General features: G+C 38.9%; 1 protein-coding gene across 1 annotated transcript; it reads left to right on the forward strand.

Annotated features, from left to right (window-relative positions):
• The first annotated feature begins 625 nt into the window (after positions 1 to 625).
• mafba (MAF bZIP transcription factor Ba) lies at positions 626 to 4,131 on the forward strand. The gene has a single exon (XM_079400061.1). The coding sequence runs from the start codon at positions 1,004 to 1,006 to the stop codon at positions 2,168 to 2,170; it is 1,167 nt and encodes a 388-aa protein (XP_079256187.1). The 5' UTR covers positions 626 to 1,003; the 3' UTR covers positions 2,171 to 4,131.
• The last annotated feature ends 9,557 nt before the right edge of the window (positions 4,132 to 13,688 follow it).

A 13,688-nucleotide genomic window follows, 5' to 3' on the forward strand; every position in this document is an offset into this window, starting at 1 on the left:
CAACGACGACTTTTGAACACATCCATGATGTTTTGCAATAGGCTATATATTTTAATAAATAGTCTATGCTAAGTAATAAAACCATTTTGTTCTTGTAAATGACACAAACACGTACATGTTTGTTCAGTTGAGTAATTCTGACAGCGGATAAAGGCTACTATTATCAGGATTTATCAACAATTGTATTGAAGTAGGCTACTGCGTAAACCTGCTGCTCCATCACAGAATATACTTTAAACTTGTATGGTCTATACTTTGAATAAAATACTTTCACAAAGCATCTCAAGGTTTGTTTTTTATTTTAAACGCGCAAGGAAACTAATTTAGAGTTCATTTTAAATTCAAATAAAGAGAAAAGAGCTGGATGCATTAAATGGAGTAACACTTTTATTTTAATTTTTTTTAAGAACGTGACGTTTTGAAAATATGTCCAGTTACAGTATGCTTGACTTTGCATGTAGTACAGAACGAACGGCTTCTCGTTAGGCGCGCTCATATCCAATCAGTCAATACACGAAATACCACTCTCCCTTTCTTCATCCCGTCAGCTGACAACATACAGCCTCCTCTGACGTCACGCACGCGTAGACTATAACAGCGCAGAGGGCTCTGGCGTCCTGCTACAGTCTGAATACTCAGGAGTGAGTGCGAGCTGAACTCTCTGCGGTGCAGAGCTGGACAAACACAGCACCCATCCACCTCAACGCTGCTTCACTGGCTTAAGGACATATTTTGGAGTATCCGGGATCGGGACGGGAGCCCTTGTCCGGTACTCATTTTCGTCTTTTATTTATGTTTTGAGTTCAAGACGGGACGCGCGCTTGAGAGACTTGACTTTTTCCAGTCCTGTCCAAAGACTGCAGCTGTCGACGTCCAAAGACCGCTCTGCGCGTCCATATGAGGCAAATGTCTTTCGCAGTGCATTAGTCCAGAAAGTTTTTATTTTATTTTATTATTATTATTATTTTGCTTCCTCCCGTTTGAACATTTCGAGCGACTCTGCATGCTCCAGCGCTCTAGCGCGTCGCGTTCGGAAACCCATCCAGAAAATTGCATGCGCAAAGAGGGGGAAGAAAGGCAAAAGTCGGGTTTCGCGACGCTGGTGAACTCTTTGCTGAAGAACAGGGACACGATGAGCGCCGATCTCGCCATGGGGCCCGAGCTGCCCACCAGCCCGCTGGCGTTGGAATATGTCAATGACTTTGATTTGATGAAATTTGAGGTGAAGAAAGAGGCCATGGCGGGGCTCGACCGCTCCAATATACGGCAGTGCAATCGCCTCCAGCCGCAGGGCTCCGTGTCCTCCACTCCTATCAGCACACCGTGCAGCTCGGTGCCGTCCTCCCCGAGCTTCAGCCCCACGGAGCAGAAGAACCATCTGGAGGAGCTGTACTGGATGCCGAGCGGCGCGTATCCGCAGCAGATCGATCCGCAGACGCTAAGCCTGACGCCTGAAGACGCGGTGGAGGCTCTCATCGGAGCCACGGCGCACGGCCATCCTCCGCCTCCTCATGTGCAGCAGCAGTTGCAAGCAGGAGGCTTCGAGGGATACAGGGGAGTGCATCATCACCACAGCCATGCGCAGCAGCAGCAGCAGCACCACCACCAACACCAACACCAACAATACGGCGCAATCCCCCATCACCCCGAGGACATGCCAGGCCACCACCATCACCACCACCAACACCACCACAGTCAGGACCCCGACAGCCCCTCTCCTACCTCGCCTGGGTCCCACCAGCAGCTCCACCACCGTCACCACCACCACCACCTCGGCCAGCAGGGTCACCACGGCGCGGGGGGCGGCCTGAACGTGGAGGACCGCTTCTCCGACGATCAGCTGGTGTCCATGTCCGTGCGCGAGCTGAACCGACACCTGCGGGGCTTCACCAAGGACGACGTGATCCGTCTGAAGCAGAAACGCCGGACCCTGAAGAACCGGGGCTACGCGCAGTCGTGCCGCTACAAGCGCGTGCAACAGAAGCACGTGCTGGAGAACGAGAAGACGCAGCTCATCAACCAGGTAGAGCAGCTCAAGCAAGAGATCAACCGGCTGGCCCGAGAGAGAGACGCCTACAAACTCAAGTGCGAGAAACTGAGCGGAGCGAACGGGTTCCGCGAGGCAGGATCCACCAGCGACAACCCGTCCTCTCCAGAGTTCTTCATGTGAGTGTGTGTTTCCTATGCCTGAGAGACTTTGCGCTAATTCAGCTAACAGCAGTACTCGTATTAGAAGAATAATCCAAAAGAAATAATAATCTCATATGTAATCATCGCCACCGATCTTGGCAACTAAAACGCGAAGAACGTTAGAATGTTTTCTGGGAAATGTAGATTAGTTGCTTGTAGTAGGACTTTTACCCCTTTCGTAGAGATCTCACAACAAAAAGAAAAGCGAAGAAATGGCTTTTTGTATTTAGGATAACTTCAGATAAAACCTTCTTTCCATCGTCTGGTTTGTTCTTGGTTGTTCAGGAAAAAGAAAAGGAAAAAAAAAATGTTTGTGCTAAGCGGGGAGAGAAACTTTGGACTTTTTTTTCCACTTGGCCAGAAATGTTGAGAGCACCACAATATGCAAACCTCCCTTACTTCTCCTGTATAACGCGCCTGAGTGAGGCGACAGGGGGAACTTTATGCAACATCTCATTGGTTTATTGCCTGCTTGGTTATATATAGATATATATTAAAAAGAAAAGGAAAAAAACGACAAAAACAAACACATAAATCTGCATTAAGATATTAATCCTGCATGCTGGACATGTATGGTAATAATTTCTATTTTATACACTTTCTTTCTTTCTTTCTTTCTTTCTTTCTTTCTTTCTTTCTTTCTTTCTTTCTGTTCATTATGTATCATAAAGAGCATGTTTTTGATCTTTAGCTCTTTTTTGGGGATATGAGACTGGCTCTCCGGTCGCTCATTGTATGGTTCATTTGGACTTGTAAATATATGCAACAGCAAACCTACAAACCGACATCGAAGAGCTGGTTGTTTCCAAACTTTTCTGATTTGCTTCATGTTTTGGGAATGGATTTCCAGTAACGGGCATTTTGCAGTTGCATTTAAAGCAAGCAAACTTTGTAAAAGAAGCGCACTTTTGGGGGGAATGATTTTGGTATTGGTAGTTTTCATTTCGACTTTTTGATTGTTTCTTTGTTTTAGCAGAAACCGCCTTTGAGGAAGACATCCCGCACACGCACATGTAGTCATAGGTGAATTTAAAGCACGCCTTTCATTTTAACTGGTGCTCATAGTCTCACGTCTAGTTGTAGCGAGATACCAGAGAGTGTGTGTGTGTGTGTGTGTGTAGTTTTTTTATTTTTATTTTTTCTTCTTCTTCATGCAGGCTGTTGCATAATCTATTGCTATTCTATAACATAAGCAATACTCATAGTTCGTATCTTTTTTGATGGGTAGGATTTCAAACAACGGGCACTCTTTCATTTTTTTTCTTTTTTTTTTTTGAGATATATGAGCTGCCAGTTTTATAAACCAACATTTCAAAATGTAGTTGTTATTATAATCCAGCTCGAGGGTGTAGGCTTCCTAAATCAGGGGTTTGTGTATTATTGCCTAACATGAAAACTACGCATGTATTTCAATGGAGAGTTTCAATGATCAATGTTAAATGTTTTCCTTTATTTTTTTTTTCTGCCGGTCAGTAAAAAATAAGGGATTCAGGTTCTGCATAATCTCAAAAATGAAAATGATATGTCTCATGTTATTGTTCTGTTTTTTTTGTTTGTTTTATTATTATGTCGAGATTCTGGTTCTGCTGGCCAGATGCATAGTTTTTATTTTAATGATTAAATTAACAAACTGTCAGATCATATTGAATAAGCATGGTGCTTGCATCTAAGAAATATTGTTAAAAAGTCATGCATTTAACAATCTTTTTGGTTTAATACTGATTCAACTGTGTTGAAATCAAATGTAAACTGCAGCAGCGGGTTGTTGTCTTGTTTGTTAATTTCATGTATTATGAGGGGATCAATTTTCAAATCTGTTTATATAAATGGAAAAAGAATAGAGTTCAATTCGGACTGTTCCATTCAGGCTGGTTTCTGTTTCGTTTTTGCTGTTTTTGGAAGAAATGGTTTCCTATTTTGCTTATTAAAGTCAGTGAAATGGCATTGATTTTATGCGTCAATTCCTGTGTCTGTCAAGTTACGCAACATTTCGGTTTAACTGTATGCCGCATTGTTATCACGCATCACTGCAATCCAGTAATCAATTAGTCATCATTCAGGTGGTGTCCTGCAGACGCTGAACTTTGAGCTCAAACGACCCAGATGCAGAAATGCGCTCTTGCTGTCAATGACGGGACTCGTAGTCGAGGGTTAAACTTACGTTTCAAGTAGAATTACATATAGACCGTTACTTGGTAAGAAAATGGTAAAAACACTTCTTCTTTTTCAGAGGTTGAAATACTTTTTATCAGTTAATAGCGCGTAACTTAAACAGGCCATGCAATTTTAACCTATTTTACATCATTTGAAAGAAAAAAAGAGAGATGGAGAAATAAAGCTAAAAGCAGAAGCTGTGCGAAGTCTCGCTCTCTCTTGGTGTGTGTTTAGGCCTTCAGTTGTGTTGCGACCTGCAGGATTTGCAGCGCCTGCAGAAATCCGGCGCGCACGCGTGCTCGGTAAAATGAGATCTTTGACCTTGCGCTCAAAGCCCACACTGTGGGAACAGGACAATTAACCCTTCCGACACCCCATACAACAAACATTTTCATATTTCAAACTTATTCAACGACTAGTCTGGGTATTTGCTAATATTTATATATAAAATTAGGCGCATTCGGTTTTAGGCCACACGCGGAAAATTCTAAATAGGTAAATATTAAATAGGCAATTATATGCAAGCCTATAAAAATAGATAGCGTTCAGTATTGTATCTTGTCTTGTATGTCAATTTGATTGCTTTAGCTTATAACAACAACTGCTGATATTACAAAATATGGTAATATTGTAATTTTAGGTTGGGGGACATAATTGACACAAATTATTCTAATTTAAAACAGTTTTAAATTGGATGTTTACAAAACCACTGCAAGCATTTGTTTAATTTGACTTTTGTCTCAAATTGGCAGTATAGCCCTAATGCTTAGCCTAATGGCACAACACACAAATATATTGTTATTATTACCGTATGGAATTGGGGTTCTATATATATATATATATATATATATATATATATATATATATATATATATTACAAAAAAAAAAAAAAAAAAAAACTACAGAAAGTAGACATCTAGTTGCACACTAATATAATTCCATGTAAAAAAAGGGTTCAGAAATGGATGACCGTTTCGCTGTGAGTGTGACTATCGCACAGCTATGGGCTTTACAGTAAGCGAAGCCTGTTTTGAGAGCTTTGCCGCTCTTCTCCAAAGCATGAGAGAAGGACAAGTGTTGTTAGGATTTCCTGACGGTTTTCAGTTTCTGGTGTCAGAACATTATCTGCCATGTGTCTGCACAATCTCAAGGGCAGGGCAAAACTAGCGAGGCCTGAGCCAGACGCCTCCCTGAGCCAAGAGCACAGCTCCCACAACAACCTATATTAAAGACCACATTATAACCCACTCATAACAATAATAATAATAGCATTACTGACTGTATTCATAGAAGACATGCAGTGCAACATATTTATTTCATTTTATTGTGCTCATGCATTAATAGTTGTAATGATGTAAGCAGTGAACCCTGTTATGGGAATATCAATTAAAATGTGCTGCAATAAGATTTCATCGTTGTAAATATCGACAGAGATAATTGTGCAGGAAAAAAAGAAACACAGCTTTTACATTCTCTTTAGGATTAAATTATTATGAAATTTTAGTGTCAGGAGGAAAAATCAATTACACTCACTGTTGCTTTTGTTCAATAAGCTCACACATTTTTTATTGATTCTAATCGTTAGCATCTTCTCTAGACGGTAGAGTGGAATGCTGTTTCTTGATTTATTATTTTTTTTAATTATATATTCCTCTGTCGCTTTGCGAACAGATGCTGTAGAGAAAAAGAAGGAACAAAAAACAGTAAAAGTAAGCAGAAGGGTATAAGAATGATAGAAGGTGAAATGCATTGACGTATTGACCCCAGTGCACTTGAAAGCCCTGAGACCTGAGTGTTGGCATGACTTTTTAGTGCTTATGTAGAACAGGTGTACACATGCACGTGCACAAAAGTCTGTCACCGAAGACTGACGGAAACGCACACAGAATTTTAATCCAACGGCGGCATGTATATCAAAAATCATGCAATCAGATTACATACGGACATCGCAGATGTACACAGCATTATAAATGAAGAGAAAAGCACACATTCTTCCACCCTAACTCATAACATGGTGCAATATCTGTTATAACGTAACTACAGAGAAGACCTCACAAATCCATACAGGCAAAACCTCACCTCCGACTGTCAGTTTATGCTGCTATCAGAGGAGATTTCACTAATCGTTCTCTCGCCAAGGAGAAGCTCAAGCTTAACACTGAAGCATCAACACTCACCACTTTTACTTCAAATATTTATATATCAGTTTTCCCTCACAGAGCTATTATATGTTGCTCAGAAAGTCATATCAACTCCTGACAGTGTAGGACAGACTGCAAAGTTACACGTTGAAATTTAGAACTGATACTATAATAGTTATGGACACTTTTTTTTTTCTAGCAGAAAAAAGTTACATATTTTAAGGTTTTGAACACATTGACCTAATTTCTAAAATTCACTGATGGGTGACTATGTCAGTGTTATAACAGTGTTAACATATTTATGACAATGTATTGTATAATAAAACATTTTGATGTGTTGAAAGAAAAAAAAAAGCTTATTCCAAATAGAGCATTCAGGTTAAGGCAATCATATGCTGCTTACATGGAAATGTCTTATTCAGAATGTCTTAGTTTGGATAATCACATGCATGTGCAAAATTAGTACATGAATGGCTGTTCTGGTTTCAGTTCAGTTTAATTCTTATCTGAATTTCAACAGAATTTCACATAACTGCTGTAAACATTTAATTGATAAAACGACTTAAACAACAGTATTTAACTGTAGTTTCTTGGTATCTTACCGCTTTCTATATTTCTTGATATCTCACCACTTGTTAAATTCGATTCATCATCTGCACTAACTATAATATTTACCTTGGTAGCATGCATCCAGTACACTCCTTCTGATTTACAGGCTTTGCTGCACATTTAAAATGAGGCATTTATACAATAACTATTGACATATTTCAAGCTGTTTGCTAATTGCACTCTCAGGTTTACATCTGGACAGCTGAAAGAGCTGATCAATTGCAACATGAACATTGTGCTTTCACAATCAGTCTACAGACAACCATCCAAGTTTAGAAATTGACGTGTGCATACATTTGTACTTCCAGTATGTAAAGCCATGACTCCAGCAGTTTTCCAGGGAAGTGACTTTTACAGGAAGACCAGACATTCATCACAGGAAAACGCATTTTCCTCACTCAACCATTCTGGGAGAAAGTTCCTCTCTGGCATAAGCATGAGTGATGCCAAGCCTGGGCATCCAGGTCCAGTTGTTGTTGTTGTTGTTGTTCCCTTCAGCTTGTCTTTAACACTAGGCTTTCATACTCGGTCGCCATTTTTTGTAACAATGTAATACCACTTGGGGCTTTAATTCTGGCTTTCAGATGTAATCTCACCAGTCAAAGTTTAGATTATTGCATACAATTTATATTGCACTTATTATGTATGTCATTTAAATGATAGCACAGTGATGTGTTCCGCAGACAACTCTGAAGAAATTAGAGGAAACCAAGTGTTGACGTTGGTCAGAATTCTCCTCTTTATTTTCCAGAAGTAATAAGTACCAATTATTTCAGAGATATACTGTAACTCAAAACAGAGTGAAAATACAGCTGTGCTAGATGAATTTATTGACAAACTTTAAAACTAGAGCCCGGGCCACTTGCAGTTTATTTTTTTCTTTGCAAAAGTCTTTGAACCATGCAAATTGTGACAATTCAAACAAACTAATTTATATTAGGAGCTAGAGATTAGGTTTAATGAGACTTTCTCAGTTTTAGCCACCATACAACTGAAAATGTAATTTAATTAAAAACTATTAATAATTCATTGAGATTTTGAACTTTTGAGTGCATGGTCCAGTATTTTATGAAAGACATAATATACATGATAATCAGTGGAGTAATTGTTAGAATTTGGATTTGACTGATTTATTAACTGATCCACTGTTGCTCATTCATTCATTCTGAAGCAAATCTTTCTGCTAGTTATTTTTGTAGGGTACAATGTGTAATGATCTGCTTTATGCACTTTGTGCTGATGAAGGTTGCACCCTCTCTGTCTCTTTCACACTGGTTTGTTGCATGTGTTTGTGTTTGAGGTTTTGTGTTACAGAGAAACATGCTCATCGCCATCAACATCTGCGAGTGTTTTGGAGGTGCAAAGCTTCAAGACCAATTAAAGAAAAAGAAAGCAAGAGCTCTACTAACACAATGATCTACAGGAGCAAACCTCAACAAGTTATCCACTATATAAAGTTTTCCATTTGACCTTAAATATCTACATCTAAATGCCATTTGTGTGATAGATTTTACATTTATGATGCATTCTGATCAGCCTATCTGCTTGGCACAAGAGGCCCTGGCCACACTTTTACTGAATGTTTTTGATATTATTCCTGTATGGTTAAAGTCAGTGCTGGGTAGTAATTGATTAGCCTACATGTAATCTGGATTACATAATCATATTCCAAAACTTAAGTACCCTTAATTAAAGTACATTCTTTATTCTGTATTCAAAAATACTTTGGGAGTGTAATGTTATTGTTGTTTTCATGCTATGCAAGCATGCCCGAACGTTTTTGTCAGCCAAACCCCTTGGGATAAAATATTTACTTGAAATTAATATTTCAATAATTTAACAACACATTCACATGTTTACAGTTCCCTGATGTCGGTTAATAGTCATGCAGGTAGACATATAAAATACATATAAAAAGTATACAATTAATTAAATCTTAAAAATGTAGAATAAAAATAATTGAAACACTTGACAACTAAAAACCGATGGTCATCTTAATCCATTTTACCCTAGCATTTGCTTGTTTGGCTAATTTGAGCTGAACCTTACCAACACTTACAGCAGAGTAGAGCGCTCTTATGATCATAGATGTGTGTGTGAACAATAATCTGAGTTATGTACTGAGCTCAGCCTCAATACGGTGGCTACCTCATGTGCTCAGTAGCCAGGGCAAGTGGGATTGGCCTGAATTGTGCATGAAGTCTGGGCAGACTGTGATTACACAGGGGGAAAGATTAAAGAGATTATGCTATTTTGGAGGATTATGAAAAGTAGATTTTTTTCCAAACTAATAAACCCTGCGGCCCCCCCACAGCACTGGTCTGGAGCGTGCAGATGAGGAGACAGCTAACAGGTGTCAGAAGCACAGCAGCATTCCAACCAACACATGACAAAAAAACTGCACTAAACGAATCGATTAACAGCTATCAGCTTTCTAGATCAGCACATATTAGTAATTGGGACATGGTGAATTTTAAACTCATGATAAAGTTTACCTATGTTCTTATATCACTGTAGAGAGCAACACAATGCACTTTGGAATTCTTTATCCGTTCTGAAATCCTGCTATCTAAAGTGACAGCACCACCTGGTCAATCAGTTCTGTCTCTAGTTGATGTATTGGGGCTGTGTCGAGTAGTTGTGGATCATGCTCTTGCATGAAGAGAACAAGAGGAGAATTTGGAATTGGGTGAAAGGGAAAATAAAGTGAGCAAACTGGCTAAAATATTATGTTCTGAAATTAATTTTGCGTAAAGCAAAATGAGTAACATCAAGGTAATTTTGCACTGTAAGCAGAGTTTAACTATGCAAACGAGTAGTCCTCCTGATGCTGTTTGACGGTGTGGTTAAAGAGGAAACGCCGACTAGAAACCAACAGCACAGCAGCTTCAAACTGAGCTTTTAAACCAACCATAAGTGTGATCTGTGAAGTGAAAAGGTGTGGTCTCAGTAGCAAAATCTTGGCAAAAGCTTGACAAAATGTCCGGACAACAAAACATCCATTGTCTGTTGTCAATAGTGTAGCGGTGAATTAAACACAGCTCACAGAGAAGTTGCTTTCAAACTAATAATCTTCTGTTCGTTAGCGTTGGTCAAGGCATTGCGAAGTCCACCTCACACACAATTCCAGATTAAACATTAGGTACAGCATGTGCTGATAAACTGTTTGAGTATTTAAAACTTGTCATGTTGAAGAAATGGTCTAACATGCTGCTGTTACTTATTGTACTATAAAAGAAGAAGAAGAAGAAGTAGAAAATATACATTTTCATCAGGCCTAAACCCTACTGAACTCCTTTTTGAACCAAAAATCTTGGATCTGAACCGGGAAATTGAGAAACAAACAAACAAAAAGTATTTGACACTATATTATAATATAGTTTAAATCACATTTTAGCTATGTTATAATCCAGCAGTTTTTGGTGTCATAATATTTCACAGTATTACTATTTTTACTGTTTTTTTGATCAAATAAATAAGCAAAAATTTTTTAATTTTTATTTATTTCTTGTTATAGTGAATAATGGCTTTGCGATGATCAAAAAGTATTAAATGTTCATTTCTTTCTGACAAACTAGGGCACCAGCTGTGATGAGATATTGTATCTGACAAACAGGCTTATTATCTTACCCAACTGTTCTTCTCAAGTACATTTATCTAATTTTTAGTGGTGTTTAGACACATTTACTGGAAATCAAAACAAAAATACTGATGAAAAACATGACTTTGTTGCAGGGCAGAAACCTTGAACTGCTTCTGAATTGGTTGTGTTCTTGCTGTTAGGAGGTCTGATAAAGAGATGCATCTGGAGGAGTTAAAGGAGGGACAATGCAGTCCTACTCTCACCCAGTGTCTCTCCCAGCTCTCCTGGGAGGAGGAAAGGGAAGGAATAGACTCAAGAAAAAGTGTGTCTGCCAGAGGCCAGCAGAGCTCTAATCAAACAGCACTGGGTTAGCGCAAAAAGCGTGGGGTAAAAATATCCATCTATTTATACGCAGTCAGGAAGGGCTCCCCTCTCAGAGTTTGCGGAGAACAGCGCAGCTACACTATGAGCCTCGATCCTGGAGCACAGACGTGTTTAAGCGAACGTTTCGGTTACGCCACGGAGAGCTGGAGCATGTCAAGAGTTCTTAATAATAGGATGTCATGATCTCCTCTGTTCTTGTGTCAAACCTCATGCTCTGCTGAGACGGACTTCCTCATTCTTTGTGGGCCCAGAAACGTTTATGTTTTACATGTGAAAACAATTACAATCATTAAATGAACTCATTGAACTCAAATTATTCTAACATGTTTTCTAGGCTAATCAAAAGCTAGTTTGCAGACATAATTGAAGCTTTAAACTTATATTGTATTAAAAAAAGTTATGGACTTTACAGTAATGTGCGGTGAAAGATAATATAATTGTTTCTGTTTGGGAAAAAAATGCAGAAGAACAAAGTACAGTAGAATAAAATCCAGTGTATTTCTGCAGTATGTATATTAATCGGGACACCTCAGCTTGTAGAAAGACGTAAATATTCATCTTATATACCTGAGGTTCTGAGACCTCAGAGTTCATCACTTGCCTTCAACTTGAGTGAAACATGTTCAATTTATAGAGATAAAATCACAAATTAGTTTACTCAGTTGCTGGTCTCTGTTGACTCCCATGGTATGAAAAAAATAATACTATGAAAGTCAATGTGACCATCAACTCTTTGCTTATACCCACATTCTTCAATATATATATATATTTTTTTGTTAAACAGAAGAAAGAAACTCTAGCACTTTTGGAACAACTTGTGGGGGAGTAAATGATGACAGAATTTTCAGTTTTGGTTGAACTATCCCTTTAAGTCTTAATCTTAAGTCTATGTCTTAAAGGTTTAGTTAGTTTCAATGAACAGCAGTATATAAGCTGTGTCGTTATTTCTATTTGCTCAACTGATGTCACAAACATGTTCATAAATTGTGTTAAATGTGTCATTTTAGGGTTCCACAATGTACTCAAACTGCATTCTATGAGCAAGCAGTGAGGGTCCTGAACCTGTTTATTAGATAAACACTTACTGTATCTCTACACATGAACCGGCAGAGAGCTGTGAGTGTGTGTACATGCTGCTTTTTTCTGTTCTGGGCGAATGTGTTCTATCCCCAGTCACAGAGGACGAACAAGGGAAATATTTGTGGCAGAACTGTGGTCAGAGAAAAAGAGTGGGGGGAAAAAAAGAGTAAAAAGCAGGAGTGAATCGGAGAGGAGTTTGGAGGGAGGAAAGAGTGAGAGAGCGTCCCTGTTTTATAATGAAGGTGCGCTTGAATATGTATCCATATTCTTTTTTAAACGGTAATCTCCGGATTTTCTATTTACGGCATGTATTCAGCCTGTTCAGATGTCTAATATTTTTATTTTATTTTATTAAGTTTATGTTTACATTTTATTTAGTCATAAAAGATCACAGTTTTTAAACAGATATGTATATAAAAATATATGACAGCTAAAACTTTCTAGACAATGGACATGCTCCCAAACACACATTTATATCATCCACACTCACAGCAGAGTTCTTGCAGGTGAGATGGTGTGTGTAATGACACACTGGTGGGAATCTGCCGTTGCATGTTAATTCTTCCTTCACGCTTGCCTTGACGAAGACAGAGACTCTAATTGAAGCTAAACAAACTGCTGACCCAGAGCACAGCTCAAGGTCCTATCCACACACACACACACACCAACACCCAAAAGCACACGCACACACAGATACACACATGCACCATCATGCATATGCATTCCTGTATATTCCTCTGTACAGTAAGCATGTCACCATGCAAACAGTCGCAGTTGTAGAGAGTCATAGTTGTTCTCTGTTAGTAATGCCTGCACATGCATGCATGCATCAAGCATGGACCAGTCTGAACAAACATATTTGTGCATATGCATGTTCCTTTGTAAGCACTTTACCATGCAAACGCGGTGACACATAAATGTGCATCAACAAATGCAAATGCAGACCTGCAGAACTACTGACTAGGTGACACAGTTGTAGAGAGAGTGCACGAGAGTGTACCACAAATGCATGTGCATACACACAAACTTGAACACACACACACACACACACCAGGCTGTACATGCATTTTCTAGTATATGCATGATCCTTTATCATCATGCAAATACAGTGACTCATAAGTGTACATGCACAAAAACATAAAGTGTTGATTTCACCATGAAAAATATGCACAGCCCGCAATGCATGCACATACACACATGCACCTGTACACACATCTTCTGGCATATGCATTCTTCAAAATGAGCATACCACCATTCAAACACAAGTATACATAATTAACCCTCTATGGTACCGTGTTGCCTCCAGGGAACATACTTTATTTTAGGGTTTTTGTAATAAAATGAGACACCCATTTAATTGATAAATGCTATCTCAGGTAGTAGAACTCAAACGCTAACCAATGAAAATGCAAAAAAAAAGTGGTCACATGACCCACAGGGGTCCATTTTGCTTCCAATGTCAGGACATATGCACATGTCACATGACTCCCTAGTTTCTCCAATGAAAAGTGCATTTATCATCAATTTTCATCCATATAATTGCCTAC

Source organism: Barbus barbus, assembly GCF_936440315.1.
Source record: "Barbus barbus genome assembly, chromosome: 40".
NCBI classification, from domain to species: Eukaryota; Metazoa; Chordata; class Actinopteri; order Cypriniformes; family Cyprinidae; genus Barbus; species Barbus barbus.

Coding starts and splice junctions, on each gene's coding strand:
- mafba (XM_079400061.1), top strand. CDS start 1,004: ATGCTCCAGCGCTCTAGCGCGTCGCGTTCGGAAACCCATCCAGAAAAT.